This window comes from Lissotriton vulgaris, chromosome 2_1 (genome assembly GCF_964263255.1).
Source record: "Lissotriton vulgaris chromosome 2_1, aLisVul1.2, whole genome shotgun sequence".
Lineage (NCBI taxonomy): Eukaryota > Metazoa > Chordata > Amphibia > Caudata > Salamandridae > Lissotriton > Lissotriton vulgaris.
The window spans coordinates 766,677,324-766,697,044 of record NC_141687.1 but is presented as its reverse complement, the minus strand read 5'-3'; the positions used below and the strand labels follow the sequence as shown (position 1 = coordinate 766,697,044).

At 48.2% G+C, this 19,721-nt stretch overlaps 1 protein-coding gene across 7 annotated transcripts in view; it reads right to left on the bottom strand.

The window, feature by feature from the left end:
* UBR3 (ubiquitin protein ligase E3 component n-recognin 3) overlaps nucleotides 1-19,721 on the bottom strand; it is a 2,118,328-nt gene that overhangs the window by 902,203 nt on the left and 1,196,404 nt on the right. For all 7 annotated transcript variants that reach the window (XM_086956098.1, XM_086956102.1, XM_086956099.1 and 4 more), the window contains exon 21: nucleotides 3,121-3,225. In XM_086956098.1, the coding sequence (XP_086812224.1) occupies nucleotides 3,121-3,225 (105 nt within the window). The remainder of the gene's footprint in view (nucleotides 1-3,120; nucleotides 3,226-19,721) is intronic.

Below are 19,721 nucleotides of genomic sequence, written 5' to 3'. Positions count from 1 at the left end.
GCTGTTGTGAGACTAACTTTAGGGAAGAGGAATACTATGAAACATATTGTACCTCTAATTTTTGTTGCTTGCCTTAGTGGGTCTCTTCCCACAAGGAAGCTACCACCATGTCAGTATTTAAATCCCTCATGTCTCTCTGCTTAGTTACATATTCCTCCACTGCCACGCTACTAGTCACCAGTCCACATAGCCATTTTGGTTGCTGAAATTCTTGCTACCATTGTCTTCAGACAGTCGACACAACCATCTTCTCCATTTTTTTTGTAACCTTTTCATAGAAACCACCAAGGACTTCACCAATGGCTTATGCTCGCTTGTCAGTCCCTCCAAAGGAGCACAGTCATCTGTACCTTCACTGTTTATTCTTCCAGTTCCACCCTGGATAAGAAGCTGAAGGTAGTTCTGGAAGTAGTTCTCAAGGAATCTCTCATTTCTATTTTTCCAGGATGGCGTGTTATCATGAATCATCCTAAGTTCTCTTTGCAACTGGCTGATTGTGCTATCTGTCCTCTTGTTTAATAACAGATCACTCTGGCTGTACTCCAGTTATTTAGGACCAAGCGCGTCCCTTCTCCAAATATGGCCATCAGTGCGGGTCCAACTCAGAGCACAGGGAGAGAATATCAGGTATTGGGGTGGGGGTTATGTTGGAAGATCCCTCATTGTCTCAGCTACACCCCACTCGCCATCTCGGTGGGGTCGGAGTAAACCGAGATCCTACCCTACAGCTGTCATGTCAGCTTTTGGAATTTTCATTGTCTGGCGCCCATGATTCAGGCACCACAGTTGACAACCTGTCGAGAGGACTCATCTTCTCTACGGCTCAACTCCTGTACAGTAGGAAACACCACCTGTTTTTTTGTGCTTTGTTTATGCCAAGGGGCAGGGATGCAACAATAGAGACTCTCTGTCCTGGGCACTACCAATGTTGCTGGAGGCACAAGCAGACCCTGCAATATAAGGGAGACTTGGGCCCCCAGCTCTCCTCCTGTTCCGCTGTATTACCTGGAAGAAAGCATCAACAATGCAGTGCTCAGGCATGAGACGCCCTTCCAGAGCCTGTGCAGTCCTGGAGTTTTCCGGTTTTGACTGAACCAATGGTATGCTGGGAAAAATTAGTGATGTGGCGAGCCTCTTGCCCTAGTCGGGCAAATGAGCAAACCTGCATTGAGATGGGGTTCTCATAGCTCTAGCAATGTTGATATGCTCGATAATACCTTCTAACATATTATTTAATTATTTACTGAAATGCACTAGTCTATCAAAAATAATATCTGTTAACCTGGCCTCAACGTTAATAGATCTGAACCAACTTTGTCTGCAAAGTATTGTCTGAACTCTGAGTCACTCAAATCCACTACTATTTTCAGAGAATGGCTGGAGATGATCAACCAAAACAGCTCTTGCTGCTAGGTTCAACTGAAACAGCCTTTTAAAATGCAAACTGAAATTCTTGTATGACTATGCACCTAATGCTTCTAGATGTCTTATTAGACATGGATGAGTGGACAGAAAGCCCCCCCCCCACATCTCATTAGCTAGAGCCTTTGAAGACTATTCTCACTTATTGCACGGTCAAGCATATATATGAAGACTGTATGTGGTGCAGAACGCAGTCTTCACCCCGTATCTTTAATCTTGTCCATGCAGTTCTTTCCTTTCTAAAGCCTTATAGATTAAATAAGATGTACGTGCATGTGTTCCTGACTGATCTGTTCTTCCTGGTTACCCATCCTTTATTATCTGCCTTTCTTGATTGACTTTCCCTTTCAGAAATACTCTGCACAGACATCAATTTCAAGATTAGCTACCATTCCCAGTACTAAGCAAATTGTGGACACCTGGCTCTTTGCAAGCACCAGTGCTTATCTCAAGGTTCCTGTTATATAATCCTGGTGAACTCAGTACTTGTGTGTCTTTCATACTCAGAGACTTATCAAACCTAGCTATGCATTACGTGTGTATTAATTTAGACAGCACTCAGTTGCCCCAAGGGCATCATGGCACTAGCACTATCTAGAACTCACAGGTAATAAGAAGAGAAAATAGAAAGGGGTTTAGAAAGAATAAACACACAAGTCGCAGGATGAAGAGACGAGGGTGCTAAGTGAAGAGCTGAGCCTTTAGTTTTTTTCTTAAGGGCTTGAAAGTTGAGTCAAGTGCAGGTCTAGTGGGAGGGCATTCTTATGTTTGGTTCTCAAAAGTCCCAAAGGATCTGCATCTGCAATTTTCATTCTAATAGTAGGACACCTTCAGAGCCATACTACATAGATATTGCTGGCAGATCGGAGACCAGTGAGGAAAGTGGTTTGGGGCTGAGTGCCTCGCTTTACGTAGACAGAGAACCTTAAAATTGAACTGGAAGCCAATTTAGTGCATGGCTAGGCTTCGGGACGTTATCAAACTTGTGAAGGTCGCAGACCAGTTGGACCGTCATGTTTTGGATGCTGCGGAGTTTGATTATACAGGAGATTGTGAGGTCTAGGTAGTCCAACCAAGAAATGATACATGCACCCACTACTTGGGAAGGGCATTCAGAGGTGGAGAAATTTCTTAAGCATGTATAGGAAAGCACATAAGATCACAATTTGATTGTCTGATAGTCAAAGGACAGCATCTTGTTCTTGTCAATCCGAATCCCCATACCAGCAATTGCAGTTGTGACTGGTCTCAGTAAAATCTCAGCACAAACACAGGTTTTTTTTGGCATACATGTTTAGCAAGGGTTAGGTCTTGCTCATGCTGGGATTGAAAATGTTGGCTTTCGCTGCAAACATTGCAAATGCTTTGGAGGACTGGAATTAAGAGTAAAGTTATTATGGAATGTTTAAATGTTTAAGAGTTTGAAAAGAAAACCTGCAAGAGGACCATAACCAATACGTATTCTGTTTTCACCTTCATTCCTTTTAAAAAGGAGTGTTCCACTTAGATGGGTCAGAGAATGGATAACTGCAAAGAAAGTTCAGTGCATGTAATAAAGGAACAAATTCCATTTCACACTTAGTTATTTTAGCAAAATAGTGCGACATTAATTATAGCAAAAGGAAATTACTATCATTTATTTTTTGGCACCAATGCTAAATAACTACAACTTATACCATTGTCACTTCTGCAACTCACTTCTTCAGCTGATTCTTCTCCAGAGGATTTTTCAAGTCCTAGTTCTATAAGGTACAACACCATACAGAGGACATGTTCGGACATATTTTGATGATCCATCAAAATCTAAAATACAAAACCATTACATATGAATTCAAACTAAGGCAACACGGTATAAAAATAAGAAGGTTCTTTTAGTATTCACTTGAAAGCGCAGTTTAATTTCAACATTGCTAAAAAATTATTCATAAGAAGATACTATCAAAATCAATTCACAAGATTCTAGAAAAAATGAACTAGATTGTAGAAGATTCCTGTATATTCTCATGAAGTATGTAGCAGAACTTCATTATCCACTACCCTACATAATACATAGGTACATGACGTCAATGTCACAGTGCCTTATGTACTAAGAGTACACTCAACAAAATGTGGTTACAAAATATTGCAAATTGACTTTTTGTGAAATCAGTTTGAGTTTGTGAAAAAACATGTCCATTAATATGCATTACGCTGCTTGATATGTGCAACCCATAGTGACAGACTAATATCACAGGGACGGTAGCCTGCAAGAGACAGCAGACCGCCAGTGGATGATTGCTTTCCAAAACAGATATTTTTATAAAAAATAAATAAAAAAATGAGTGGGAGCAGAGAATGGTCCCCTGGAACACTCCCTACTGCACCTGTAGTTGTCTCTATAATTCCCAAAGTGGAAAAGGATGAAAGGGGATCCCCCTTCACCTTCGCAAAGAAAGTTACCACCCCAACTTGTGAGTTGGTAAGAGGTTAATCCTTTGGGTTTGATGGTGTACACTTAAAGTCACAGCCACAGGCGAAGGCCCGGAGTTGGGCGGACCCCCCTCCTGGAGAATGGAGGCCCACACCTCAATTACTGGGATTCTTGTCCCCTGATTCCTGCTGTGCATCACTACCTCCAGGCTCGTCTCCACCCACAGGGCACACTGGTCTTGGCAGATAGAATAGTGCTAATCCAAAAAGAGTTCCCAGTACCCAGGACTGTAGTTAGTAATTATCTAAGCGGGCATGAGACACTCTTCCGCTCAAATTCTCAGATCGTAGAATTGCGGACAACACCGATACTATTTCTATATTTAGATGTTCATTGTCTCTAATGCCCTACTGTCCATGAACAGACTCTCTAATCTGTCAGTATTGCTGATTATGGGGGATTCAAAGTGTTTTTCAACTCGGCGCAACCAGAAAAAAAGTGTCAGCCCTACCTAGGACCATACACACACCCACACATACACAGAAATAATCCGGAAAAAATGTGTGGCGGAGAGGAAGGCACCTCACGGGCGAACACCCTCGGGCGATCTGGTCAGATGTTTACAAGAAACTTGGCCCCTTTCTCATCATAGGTGACCATTCCTATTCCAGAATTACTGAAAACGTGAAAGAAAGCAAAAGGTAAAGAAACGGTGCAATGCAAGGAGCTTAGAGCATGACTCCTTAAACATACAGAAGACAGAGTGAAGAGTAAAATCAACAGTCACACCTCTTGGACTTCTTTTATTAATGACTCAGGTGTGCACGGTTGAAATAAAAAGGCTGGTAGCTTAAAGTCGCATACCAATACCTGTAACCGACATGTTTCACTGCCCAGTGACCTTTATGGCAGATTCATCAGGGTTAGTACTCTGTTGCTGCACCCACTTCCGACAATTTTAAACAGGAAGCTGCCGAGTTGAAAAGAAAATTTAAAATCATAGATTAGTGATAGAAAAGATAGAATAGTGCCCCAGGATCAAGGCAAGTGTTCTTGGCATCCTGGGCAGTGTTCTCCAGCCCAGCTGGGAGATCAGCAGACCTCGATTCCTGGTCCTGGCTGCAGTAGCTCAAGTTGTGGTGATCTTGTCAATGCTCTGAACAACCAGTGGGTTTTCAACTTCCACTTTTATACAGTCTCCAGACAAAAATGTGATGCAGTGCCTGGTCCTGTGAAGTTCGTGTTGTGGGTGCCAGACTCTTTAAAGTGCCTACTCATAGGTTTTGTTATTTGTCCAGAAGCTTGTCTGCCTCAGCAGGGATGGCAGAAGAGCTGATGAATCCATAAAGCAGGTCCCCAATCTCAGCTAGTGGGTAGAAATAAGAATAACTAGCATTCAGTTCTTGTGAATCTTCCTCAGAGCCTGAGGAACCAAGGGTATTGTAGAAAACAATGAAACACGTGGAAAAGTTCACTGCAACAAACGTGTCCCCCATTGCTCCGCGTCCCCTAGCGAGTGGCAAAAAGGTTCACTTGAGGATTGGCCCCACAAGGAAAAGATGTATTGGACCTCTGGGTTAAGACGACACTCCTAGTCAGCAAGGAATTCAGCTCTGGTGTTCCGTGAGCCAGTCAGATGGCATTTGAGAAGCCAGATGTCATGCTTATGCACCTAGACCCACAGCCTCAATGCTGTGCAACACTACTCCTCTCTGCCTTCTGACATGACACATTGTGGTTTGTCAGTATGTCAAGACCTGGACAGACAGGCCATAAGAGGGAAGCAAGAAAGGCTTTGAGAGATAGCCAAATCACCCTCAGTTCGAACATGTTGATGTAAAGTATCCGCTCAATCGGAGACTAAAGACCTCCAATCCCCAATGCCTCCAGATGAGCACTCTCTCATGAATGAATGTATTCATCACTACCATGGACACAGCTGGTGTAGAGTAGAAAGAGATCACCTGTGATAGGTCGACTTCCAACAACCACCAAGCTAGCTTTACTGCTGCATCCCAGAAGGTCACAATCATATCAGTCATTTCATTTCTGCAATCCGGAAGCACTACTTATGAAGGCATCCCTGGAGAGCCCTGTGCCAGTGACTAGGAGGATGCAGAAAACCAACAGACCTAGCAGACGCAGGACCTTCAGGGCTGGAATCTGAGCTCCCTCCCAAACATCAAGCTCCCTCCTCTGCCCTCTGAGAAGGAGGAAAGGCTCGGAGCTGTGTGCCCAGTTTTGCTCGTATGAAAAGGAGATACTGACAGGGCTCAAGGTGATACTTGATGGAAAAACTCATCTTGAACAATTAAGATGTCATTGCCTGCAAGTGTTGAGATACCATCTGCGGATACTCTGCTTTCAGCAGCTAGTCCGTCAGATACAGAAATATAATGATCCTTGAACTCCTGAGGTAAGCTGCAACCAACGTCATCACCTAAGTGAAGACTTGAGGTGCTGATATCAGTCCAAATGGGAGCACTGCGAACTGATAGTGTGTGGACCCCTACCGCAAAGATACAGATACTGCTTGTGCACTTGCTGGATCAATATATGGAAGTATGTGTCCTACAGGTCAAGGGACTCTATCCAGTCTTAGATTCCAGCCCAAATGTCAGTCAGCCATCAATATGTTTATTTTAGACCGCAGTCCATAAAACATAACCCATAATATACTCTACATTGAAAATACACGACATAAAATACACTATAATTTATAACATAACATTTCCTATTGAAGATAAAATATCACTTTCCCATACCTTCCCACACCTATTGCAGAAGTCGCATCTAAAAATTCCATATGTGAAAAATATTCGAAGCTTCCCAATGGTTAGATATTCTGTATTACTTAAACATGTCATTAATAATTTCCTACACTCCTTTAAAAAAACATACAGTCCAATAACAAATGTTTATTTCTAGATTTCATTTGAATTCCACATTCACATACACCTCAATTTATTTTTAGTCTCTTAGCTATCTCTGCTCTCTGATACATAGGATTAACCCCAATTCGAAACCATAAGAGTTCCTGCCTCATAACAAGATTTGCCAGTTCTGATAAATAGTGGAATGCCTATCATTTTGCCATTAGGCCCAAAAAGATGCAGTGGATTTCCTCATTAGGGTAGTAATCACTCTGTCATGAGATTTCTTCTATTGTTCCCCTAAGATCTTTTTTGGAAACAGAGTGGAATATCGTAACTGCTGACGATTCTAAATTATTTTCTCCCTCTCTAATCCTAACCCCTTGGCACCCTCTTGTCTCAAACAAGGCCTTAGTAATATTTCCAACTGGATGACCAAAAATCACCTGAAACTGAACGGTGAGAAGACGAAGGTCCTCATCCTGGGTAAGCAGAAAGACCTTTGAAGTCCTTCTCACTGGCCTACTCAGATGGGTAACCTCCCTAAACCAACCAGGCACGTTCGGAATATGGGCGTCATTGTTGACGACACGCTGTCCATGCACCAGCAAACCATCAAAGTGACAGCGCTTTGCTTTACCATTCTAAAATGGCTCAGGAAAATCCTATGGATTGCTGCCTGTCTCTACTCAAAAAACCGTTGTCCACGTCCTTATCACATCGAGGCTCGATTACGGTGACATTCTTTACCTGGGGTCAAACAAGGCTGTGGTCCGTAGACTTCAGTTAGTCCAGAATTCGGCTGCCGGACTTCTCTGCGGAATTCCCAAGGCCTCCCCCATTTCTGGACACTTACGAGACCTACATTGGCTCAGGGTGGGGAACCGTCTCAAATTCAAAGCCCTGAGCTATATGTTCAAAATCAAGGCAGGCACTGCCCCCCCAATACCTCACCGCCACCCTCACCGCACTCAATACCGGCCGACTCCCCGTCTGCCACCAAACCGCCCCAGGACACACCCACGGACCCTTCACCTGCCAATCCTGCAAGTTCTGCCGCATCAGGACCTACACTGCACCCGCAGACGCCAAGCAAAGCACAAACTTCAACCACCTGAAGTGCATCCTGCTCAACACCCGCTCCGTCCACTGTCACGCCGTGGAACTATGGAACATACTCGACACCACAACTCCAGACGTCGCCTTCCTCACGGAAACCTGGATGAACGCCTCATCGGCGCCCGACATCGTCATAGCCATCCCGGACGGATACAAGATCATTCAAAGGGACCGCATCAACCAAATAGGAGGAGGCATCGCCATCGTCCACAAGAACACCATCTGCATCACGACCAGCTCCGACGACACCCTCACAGCCGCCGAACATCTTCACTTCCAGATACACACCGACCCCAAGACCACACTCAGAGGCACACTCATTTACAGACCCCCAGGACCCCGCACACAATTCAGCGAAGACATCGCTGACTTTGTCAGCCCACACGCCCTCCCCTCCGATGACTATATCCTCCTAGGGATTCAGAAAAGGGGGTGGTGATGAACAGAGTGTCTGAATTAAGCAGACCACTCTTACCCAGTCCAAAGATCAGGGCTTGATCCATCACCGTTATTTATCTCACTGCACCATCCCAGCTCAGAACCTGGCTATATGCAAATCAGTCTGTCCCTGGCCCAGTGCATCATGGGAACAGGGCAGACTAAACTACCAAGCCAATTCTTCACCAGAAAGGAGACAAGCTACCGGGGACCGGTTTCTGGCATTTCAGCCTTCTTCGGCCGGGCTTGCTTGAATCCTGATGGTGCAGTGAGAAAGGGACTCATGTCTGAGTATACCCTGCCACACCTATAGTGGCCAAAAACGATTCAGAAAAGGGGGTGGTGATGAACAGAGTGTCTGAATTAAGCAGACCACTCTTACCCAGTCCAAAGATCAGGGCTTGATCCATCACCGTTATTTAGCTCACTGCACCATCCCAGCTCAGAACCTGGCTATATGCAAATCAGTCTGTCCCTGGCCCAGTGCATCATGGGAACAGGGCAGACTAAACTACCAAGCCAATTCTTCACCAGAAAGGAGACAAGCTACAGGGGACCGGTTTCTGGCATTTCAGCCTTCTTCGGCCCGGCTTGCTTGAATCCTGATGGTGCAGTGAGAAAGAGACTCATGTCTGAGTATACCCTGCCACACCTATAGTGGCCAAAAACGATTCAGAAAAGGGGGTGGTGATGAACAGAGTGTCTGAATTAAGCAGACCACTCTTACCCAGTCCAAAGATCAGGGCTTGATCCATCACCGTTATTTATCTCACTGCACCATCCCAGCTCAGAACATGGCTATATGCAAATCAGTCTGTCCCTGGCCCAGTGCATCATGGGAACAGGGCAGACTAAACTACCAAGCCAATTCTTCACCAGAAAGGAGACAAGCTACCGGGGACCGGTTCCTGGCATTTCAGCCTTCTTCGGCCCGGCTTGCTTGAATCCTGATGGTGCAGTGAGAAAGGGACTCATGTCTGAGTATACCCTGCCACACCTATAGTGGCCAAAAACGATTCAGAAAAGGGGGTGGTGGCCAAGTTCTGAGCTGGGATGGTGCAGTGAGCTGAAAAACGGTGATGGATCAAGCCCTGATCTTTGGACTGGGTAAGAGTGGTCTGCTTAATTCAGACACTCTGTTCATCACCACCCCCTTTTCTGAATAATTTTTGTCCACCATAAGCGTGGAAGGGTATACTCAGATGTGAGTCCCTAGCTCATTGCACCATCAGGATTCAAGCAAGCCGGGCCGAAGACGGCTGAAATGCCAGAAACCGGTCCCCGGTAGCTTGTTTTCTTCCCAGTATAAGAATTGGCTTGGTAGTTTGGTCTGCCCTGTTCCCATGATGCACTGGGCCAGGGTCAGACTAATTTGCATATAGCCAAGTTCTGAGCTGGGATGGTGCAGTGAGCTGAAAAACGGTGATGGATCAAGCCCTGATCTTTGGACTGGGTAAGAGTGGTCTGCTTAATTCAGACACTCCGTTCATCACCACCCCCTTTTCTGAATAATTTTTGTCCACCATAAGCATGGAAGGGTATACTCAGATGTGAGTCCCTAGCTCATTGCACCATCAGGATTCAAGCAAGCCGGGCCGAAGACGGCTGAAATGCCAGAAACCGGTCCCTGGTAGCTTGTTTCCTTCCCAGTATAAGAATTGGCTTGGTAGTTTGGTCTGCCCTGTTCCCATGATGCACTGGGCCAGGGTCAGACTAATTTGCATATAGCCAAGTTCTGAGCTGGGATGGTGCAGTGAGCTGAAAAAAGGTGATGGATCAAGCCCTGATCTTTGGACTGGGTAAGAGTGGTCTGCTTAATTCAGACACTCTGTTCATCACCACCCCCTTTTCTGAATAATTTTTGTCCATCATAAGCGTGGAAGGGTATACTCAGAGTTGAGTCCCTAGCTCATTGCACCATCAGGATTCAAGCAAGCCGGGCCGAAGAAGGCTGAAATGCCAGAAACCGGTCCCCGGTAGCTTGTTTCCTTCCCAGTATAAGAATTGGCTTGGTAGTTTGGTCTGCCCTGTTCCCATGATGCACTGGGCCAGGGTCAGACTAATTTGCATGCATATAGCCAAGTTCTGAGCTGGGATGGTGCAGTGAGCTGAAAAACGGTGATGGATCAAGCCCTGATCTTTGGACTGGGTAAGAGTGGTCTGCTTAATTCAGACACTCTGTTCATCACCACCCCCTTTTCTGAATAATTTTTGTCCACCATAAGCGTGGAAGGGTATACTCAGATGTGAGTCCCTAGCTCATTGCACCATCAGGATTCAAGCAAGCCGGGCCGAAGACGGCTGAAATGCCAGAAACCGGTCCCCGGTAGCTTGTTTCCTTCCCAGTATAAGAATTGGCTTGGTAGTTTGGTCTGCCCTGTTCCCATGATGCACTGGGCCAGGGTCAGACTAATTTGCATGCATATAGCCAAGTTCTGAGCTGGGATGGTGCAGTGAGCTGAAAAACGGTGATGGATCAAGCCCTGATCTTTGGACTGGGTAAGAGTGGTCTGCTTAATTCAGACACTCTGTTCATCACCACCCCCTTTTCTGAATATATCCTCTTAGGGGACCTCAACTTCCACCTGGAGAACAACAATGACAACAACACCACCACCCTGCTGGACAACCTCTCCAATCGCGGACTCAAACAACTGGTAAACACCCCCACCCACTATGCCGGACACACGCTCGACCCAATCTTCTCCTCCAGCAAGCACATCTCCTTCAACCACTCCACGGGACTCCACTGGACAGACCACAGCTTCCACTTCAGCTTCAAAAAGGCCACGACCCACCACCACCCGCAACAGGTTCCCCGCAGAAGTTGGAACAAGATTACCACCGACCTAATCACCTCATCACTGAACCAGAACCCTCCTGCCAAATCAAAGGACCCCAATCAAGCAGCCAACAACCTCACACAGTGGATCTCCAACTGCGCGGACGACCTCGCACCCCTGAAAAACAATCCCAGCAAGCCAGGAAGCAAAAAAGCCTCTTGGTTCAACAGCGACCTCAAGATCTCCAAGAAGAACTGCCGCACCCTCGAGAAAGCCTGGCGAAAAAACCCGACCACAGACAACATGACCGCCCTCAAGCACGCCACCCGCAAACACCCCCAGCTGATTCGCACCACCAAGAAATCTGCATTCAAGGATCGACTAGACAACAATGCCCACAACAGCAAGGAACTCTTCAGCATCATCAAAGAGCTCACCAACCCCAGCGCTGGCAACAATGACATCACTCCCTCACAAGAACTCTGCGACTCTCTCGCCTCGTTCTTCCACAGCAAGATCGTAGACATACACAAGAGCTTCGGCGACCCGACCACAGATCCGAAGCCCCCCACCACCACCCTCCGCGCCTGGACCCCGGTCAAGACCGAAGACACCATACGCAAGATGAACACCATCCACTCCGGATCGACAACCGACCCATGCCCCCACCACATCTTCAACATGGCCGACTCCGCCATCGCACCCCAACTCCGGGACATCATCAACTGCTCCTTCAACACCGCTACCTTCCCAGAAAGCTGGAAGAATGCGGAGCTCAGCGCCCTCCTGAAGAAACCGTCAGCAGACCCCACCGAACTCAAGAACTACCGCCCCATCTCGCTCCTCCTGTTCCCTGCCAAAGTCATCGAAAAGACCGTCAACAGTCAGCTTGCCGCCTTCCTCGAATCCAACCGTTCCCTCGACCCCTCACAGTCCGGCTTCCGAGCCAACCACAGCATTGAGACCGCCCTCGTCGCAGCCACAGACGACATCCGGACCCTGCTCGACAACGGGGAAACAACAGCCCTCATCCTCCTGGACCTCTCCGCAGCGTTCGACACTGTCTGCCACCGCACCCTAGTACAACGCCTTAGCAACATCGGAATACAAGATACGGCACTGGAGTGGATCACCTCGTTCCTCGCCGGAAGCACCCAGAGAGTCCGCCTCCCCCCGTTCAGATCAGGGCCACCGAAGTCATCTGCGGCGTACCACAAGGTTCATCACTCAGCCCCACCCTCTTCAATGTCTAGATGAGCCCCCTCGCAGCCATCGCGCGCCAACACAACCTCAACATCATCTCCTACGCCGACGACACCCAGTTGATCCTCTCCCTCACCAAAGACCCAACCATCGCCAGAAAAAACCTACACGAAGGGATGAAAGAAGTAGCAGAGTGGATGAAGAACAGCCGCCAAAAACTTAACTCAGACAAGACAGAAGTCCTCATCCTGGGACCCTCCCCCTCTGCCTGGGACGACTCCTGGTGGTCTCCGGCCCTAGGCAGTGCACCCAAACCAACGGATCATGCACGCAACCTGGGCTTCATCCTTGACTCCTTCCTCTCGATGACCAGACAAGTCAACGCCGTCTCATCATCATGTTTTAACATCCAACGCATGCTCCGAAAGATTTTCCGATGGATCCCCACCGAAACCAGGAAAACGGTCACCCAGGCACTCGTCATCAGCCGGCTAGACTACGGAAACACCCTCTACACCGGAACCACAGCCAAACTGCAAAAAAGATTCCAACGCATTCAGAACGCCTCCGCACGACTCATCCTGGACATACCTCGACACAACCACATTTCCGGACACCTGAGAGACCTGCACTGGCTCCCCGTCAGCAAGAGAATCACGTTCCGTCTCCTCACCCATGCACACAAGGCCCTCCACGACCAAGGACCCAGCTACCTTAACAACCGCCTGACCTTCTACACCCCCACCCGCCAACTGCGATCATACAACCAAGCCCTCGCCGCGATTCCCCGCATCCGAAAAGCCACCATGGGAGGAAGATCCTTCTCCTACCTGGCGGCCAAAACCTGGAATTCCCTCCCCACCCACCTCCGTCGTACCCAGGACCACCTCTCCTTCAGGAAGAAACTCAAGACCTGGTTGTTAGATCAATAACGGACCCCTCTCCCCTAAGCGCCTGAGACCCTCTGGGTGAGTAGCGCGCTATACAAATTTCTGATTGGATTGGAAGCACTTGTCTGTCCCTATATGTCCCTTAGTGCCTGTACAATTGCCAACGTTGGCATATCCAACTCCTTTTTCAAGGACTGCCTTCCATTCCTTCCCAGCTGTGCATCACACCCAAGAAAAGTAATTTGGCACCATACAATCATTTTGACTACACCACAGCTTTAAAAGTAGTTATGATTGGTGTCACACTGGGACCACAACGATCCTTTCCAAATTTGTTTATCCCCATTATGGTGGGCAGAACATTTGTTTTCACCACCTCACAATGCATTTTCCATTTTAAGTTAGATGAGAAATGTATGCCCAGATAATGATTTGCTTCCACCTCATGTATTCACATCCGCTCTAAAAACCATTTAGACTCTTTCTTCTACTGATCAAATGCACAAGTTACTACTCGTGTAACGATATATCTGTAAGAGACATTAGTTAGTGATAGATTCCTTACCTTAGAATATCCCCAGGTGTCAGACTGGATCCGGAAAGTTTTGCTTAGCAGTACCCCTGCGCGTCAGTAGGTGGCGTCTTGCGGCTCCACGTCCGTCGCTGGCATAGTATGCGCCGAGATGACGTCACGGAGACTACTTAAGTGCCACCCATGCGTGCTGGCATCAGTTCTGTACACGACTTCCGCACCAGGAACGCAGAGCCATGCAAGATACTGACCACTGGTGCATTGAGGAATCTAACTAATGTCTCTTACAGATATATTGTTACACAAGTAGTAACTAGTGCATCTGAAAGTCACGTTAGTGATAGATTCATTACCTTAGAATAGATACCCAAGCAATACCAACCCCGGTGGCGTGACTGCGAACAAGATTACACCAGAATGTCATGGAGAACAGAATGGCCAAAGAAGCAGTCTCTCCGGACTTGACTGTCAAGGCAGTAATGCTTGGTAAACGTGTGAAGCGAGGCCCACGTAGCTGACTGACAAATGTCCTGCAAGGGAACACCGCGTCCCAAAGCAGTAGTGGCTGACGTTGCCCTGATGGAATGAGAAAGCAGCCCCACAGGAGTCTCCTTCTTAGCCAACGAGTAACAGGCCTTGATGCAGAGAACGACCCAATGAGAGAGGGTCCGTTTGTGCACGGCCCGACCTTTTTTGGCGACCACGTAGCCAACAAAGAGCTGGTCATCCACCCGGAACTGTTGTGTGTGCTTCAGATAGAATGAGAGCGCAGTTTTGGGTCTAGGCGATGGAGCCTCTCTTCCTCTTTTGAAGGATGCGGAGGCGGAAAGGAGGTGGGAAAAGTGATGGTTTGCCCGATGTGAAAGGGCGTAAAAATGTTTGGCAAGAAAGAAGGACCGGCCCTTAAAACCACCTTGTCCGGATGAACAGAAAGGAAAGGAGGTTTAGAGGAAAGAGCCTGGAGCTCACTCACTCTTCTGGCAGAGGTGATAGCTACCCGGAAAGCCCTCTTGAGAGTGAGAAGACGCAAAGGACAGTTATGAAGGGGCTCAAAAGGAGCGTACATCAGATATGTCAAGACAAGATTCAAGTCCCATTGAGTCATTATAAATGGCATGGGAGGAAACGTGTGCGTGATGCCTTTAAGGAAACGATAAACAACCGGAGACTTAAAAAGAGAAGGTTGATCAGGGAGCCTTAAAAAGGCAGAAATGGCAGAAAGATAACCTTTGACAGTGCCCAGAGCAGAGCACTGCTAGGCCAAGGAAAGGAAGAACAGAAGGAACTTGGAAAGAGGGGTAGAAAGGGGATCCACAGTTTTAGCTGCGCACCATGCCACAAACTTGTTCCACCTGCAGGCGTACACAGTTTTTTGGAGGGACACCTGGCTGCCAAAATGACATCACAGACTTCGGGAGGAAGATCGAAAGCTGTCAATTGTCGTCGCTCAATTTCCACTCATGGAGGTGGAGGCTGGACAGGTTCGGGTGGAGGACCGTCCCCTGCAGCTGCGACAGAAGATCCTCCCGAAGAGGCACTCAGATCGGGGGATCGATCGCCATGCTGAGTAGCTCGGGATACCAGTCTCTTCGTGCCCAATCCGGAACCACAAGAATGACTTGGGCCCGGTCACGCCGAATCTTCGTCAGCACTCTGGGCGGAAGTGGTAAAGGTGGAAAGGCGTAAAACAAACCGCAGCTCCACTCACGGCGAAAAGCGAATTCGAAAGCGCAGAACTGATGACATTGCGCGTTCTCTTTGGTGGCTAATAGATCTAACTAAGGTTCTACTCACTGCAGAAAGAAACCTTGCATCAAGTCTGAGTTCAGACGACATTCGTGATCCAACATGCACCGGCTGCTGAGTTTGTCCGCCCAGGCATTCAGAGAACCTGCCAGGTGTTGAACCACCCCGCCCTGTTTGTTGCGATACCACATGGCGGTGGTGTTGTCCGTGAACACCTGCACAACACTTCCCCGGACAGAGGGAAGGAATGCTTTCAGTGCAAAGTTGATATTGAGCCGGGACTCAGCCGGAGACCAGAGGCCTCTGATCTCTGCCTCTCCAAAGTGGCCTCCCCATCCCTGGAGGAACGCATCTGTCACCACTGTGTGCTACGGTTGGGGAAGGGAGAGGGATCTGCCATTGACCCAATCACGATTCATGAGCCACCACTGCAAGTGTTGTGCAGTGCCCTCCGAGATCTGGACGTGATCGGGAAATTCAGGTCCCACTGCTGAGCCCGCCTTTGCCATCTGGCATGTCGCGCTAGCAGGATGCAGGAGGCCAGCAGGCCCAGGAGCCAGAGGGTCATACTGACTGAAACCCAGGGTAGAGGCAGAAAGATCGGAATCATAGCCTGAATATCCCGGACTCGCTGCTCGGGGGGATAAACCTGAAACTGCGTCGAATCCAGAACCACTCAGATGAAGGGGAGCTTCTGAGAGGGACTCAGGTGCGACTTCGGCACATTGATGGAGAACCCCAGCAAGTGTAGGAGGTCGGCCATAGTCTGAAGGTGGGAGACTACTGCCTGGAGCGTGCTCGCCTTCAACAACAAGTTGTCGAGATAGGGGAAGACTGACACCCCTGACCTGCGCAGGAGAGCTGTGACCACCACCATCACTTTCGTGAACACCTGAGGGGCGCTGGTAAGGCCGAAGGGAAGCACAGCAACCTGAAAATGCTCCTGGACTTCCTAGTCAGCGGGGCAGGGACCGGTGAAGGAATAATAAGCGCCGAGAACGGCAACGGCCGGGGCAGAGCCGGCACCAGTTCCCAATTCGGATCCCAGGTGGGGACAAAGCCCTCCGCGAACTGGAGCAGAGGCGGCACCAGCGGTATCCACTGCTGTGCCGCAGGCCGAGCCGAGGGCGGCTCTGGAGCCAGCAGCATGGGACCTCTTGGTGCCGAGCCCGGAGCCAGGGGCGTAGGAAGCTGCTGCGCCGTGGCTGGAGCCGGAGCCGCTGGAGGCGCCGGAGTTTGGTCCCCTGAAGGAGTCAACGGACCAGCAGGATCCGGACAAGGGACCGAAGGCTCTCCGGCGGGTGCCCAAGGCCTAAACAGGCAGTCCATGGCAGCAAGGAATTATTGCATTTGTGCGGGAGTCGCCGATGGACCCGGGTATGGCGGGTAGGCAGCGGGAGTAAGTAAGTAAGTAAAAATGTTATTGCGCAATTAATTAAAATCATTGCAATCTGCACATACAAAGATGATCATTAAAATAGAAAAGTGTAGTCAGATCTGTTGAAGGAGACAATAGAATTGATGGGTAAGGGAAAGGGAAGGGAAAACAGAGAAGCCAAGGGAATGCCACTTAGGGGGGTAAAAGTTCAAGTTTGATCAGATGGTAGAGACAAGCAGTTAATTTCTGTGATGAATTTTACAAAGCGAGTCGCCAACTGTGGCGAGTCCCCCCTCATACATGCCTTGAGCGCTTCTTGACATGTCCTGATGCCTAAAAGAAGCCAAATTGGTCTCAGCCAGAATATTCTTTGTGCCCGAAGGCAATGGCATATACACAAAATGTGGGTTTAGCTTTCCTCTCCCTGGTTACAAAAACGGCACTCAGAAGAGGCTTCTTTCTTATATCCTTGCCCAAACTTATATGCCTTCAACGGAATTAAGCCAAAACGAAATCTCATCAATTGGAGTTTGATATACAGCTTCATTGCTGATGCGAGATAGGATGGGAGACTTTTAGGGGCATATAGTTTGGCAGCCCAAGTGCCCTGAAAAAGCTGAAGAACCTGTTGCGTGTCTGATTGATCTGATAGGATTTTAGCTTGTTTGGTTACAAGCTTCGATTTCGTTTCGTTGGACAAGGAAGAGGACCATATATTCCCCGCTTCGAGGGATTTAAGGCAGAATATCAGGTATTTATTCCATAATGTAGTTGGGTTGTTAAGCAGGAGCCATATGCAGCTCTTCAACGTATGGGGGTTAGCTTGTTTCGCTTTCGGACAGTATGAGACGTATCTTGCTCCCATAATCCAGCGCATAGAGGATAAGGAAAATTCTTTCCGAATTTGGGCATGGGAAGTCGAATTTGGCAGTCGAAAGACCCGGCGATAGCATGATGATTGTGCTCTATCTAGCCAGTTGTTCATTTTGTTTTTAAAAATGATTGCACCAAAGGAGATTGTAGGAAGGAATTTTGCTTTGATCAATTTTTATCAGTGGGACAAGGTCCTGGGAATGGAGAGCGCTCTTCGATCTCATGAAGGCCCCCTCTAGACTACGAGCCAATGCCTGCATCTCGGTTGTGTGCACCGAGCATCTCCCTTTATGATCAATCCAGACGCCCAGATATTTATATGCAGTGACAGTCTCCAGTGGTTTCTCTTCTATAAACCACATGATCTTTTTTGTATTCGGGGGAGAAATTGCCATCGCTTTGGTTTTACTAACGTTTATCTCTAGCATATTGTTGTTGCAGTACTGGGTGAGGGAATTGAACAATCTTTGGAGGCCCACCTGGGATTGATCTAGAAGAATGGTGTCATCTGCATATTGTACAATTTTGATTTTGCTTTGACCGATTCCTGGGGGGGAAGGCTCTTGATCGGGACAACCATTTAGGCAGGTCAGCAAGGTATAGATTGAAGAGTAATGGTGCAAGAGTACACCCTTGTTTTAAGCCTCTATTTGTATAAATTTTGTTTGAGGTAGACCATTTCGATGTTACTCTGACTTTAACCCAGGTGTCCGTGTGTAGGGCTATTAGTGCGTTTAGTAGCGCCTGTGGGATACCCCATCTTGCCAATTATCCCCACAATTTAGGCCGACTAACGCTGTCAAAGACCTTACGAAAATCAATAAATCCTAGGGAAAATTGATTTGCCTTTTGCAGTTAGAGTTGTTTCCATCAGGTGGGCTAAGGAGCTCAAGTTGTCCTCGATGTGGCAGCCTTTTCGGTAACCAGTTTGGCTGAAAGGGATCAGGTTTTTCGTTTCCACCCATTTTGTAAGTTCTTTTAGGAGGACACTTGCGTAGACTTTCCCATCCACATCAAGTAGGGCTATCATCCGATAGTTATCGGGATTGGAATGCGAGCCTTTTTTATGGAAGGGTACAAGGAAGGATCCTTGCCAGGAGGGCGGGATGGAATGTCCCAATATTGCATCCTCGAAGAGAGGAGTCAGTATTGCGGCCCATTTTTGTACGGAGGCATTGAGCACTTGCATAGGGATACCTTTGGGTCCGGGGGCACCACCGGAGCACATTTTCTTTATGACTCCTACTATTTCTTCTGTTGTTATCTTGATGGTGGGGGTTGTGCAATCCTCAGTGATTAGCTGTTCGAGTGTAAGATGGCAGCGGGACTCCCAGGCTCCAAAGGAGCCGTAGGGGCGGAGCCCCTAACCCCTCATCTACGTCCGGGGACTGACGGGGGGGGGGGGACTTCAGAGAGCGAAAGCGCGTCTTCAACTTCTTTTTGTGCGGTCTCTTACCCGAATCCGAAGGGGAAGTAGAGCGGTGGTGAAGACTCGGCGAGCGGTCACTTGAACGACCCCTGGATCTGAAACGGCACGGGACGGGGGCCAAACTGCAAACAACTTCCGGCGCCGCTCCCTCAGGGCCTTCGGAGCCATAGCCCTACAAACCAGACAGGACCAGGAGTCATGGTCGATCTCCAGGCAGTAGAGACAGATGTCCGCCACCAACGTATTGCAACGGCAGGTCCTGCAAGACTTAAAACCAGGCATCCCAACTAGCACCAGAGAAACCAACACGAGACAAAAGCCTCAAAAAGATAGTAAAAAAATGACTAGGCTACGTGCTCTAACCGGATCTGCGCTTACTGGCGCGGAAAAAGAAAGAACTGCCGCCAGCGTGCATGGGTGGCGCCCAAGTAGTCTGCGTGACATCATCTCAGCGCATACGACGCCAACGACGGACACTGAGCCGCAGGACGCCACCTACTGACGTGCAGGGGTACTGCTCAGCAAAGCTTTCCGGATCCAGTCTGACGCCTGGGGATATTCTAAGGTAAGGAATCTATCACTAATGTGTCTCTTTCAGATACTAATGTACAAGATACGTACCCTT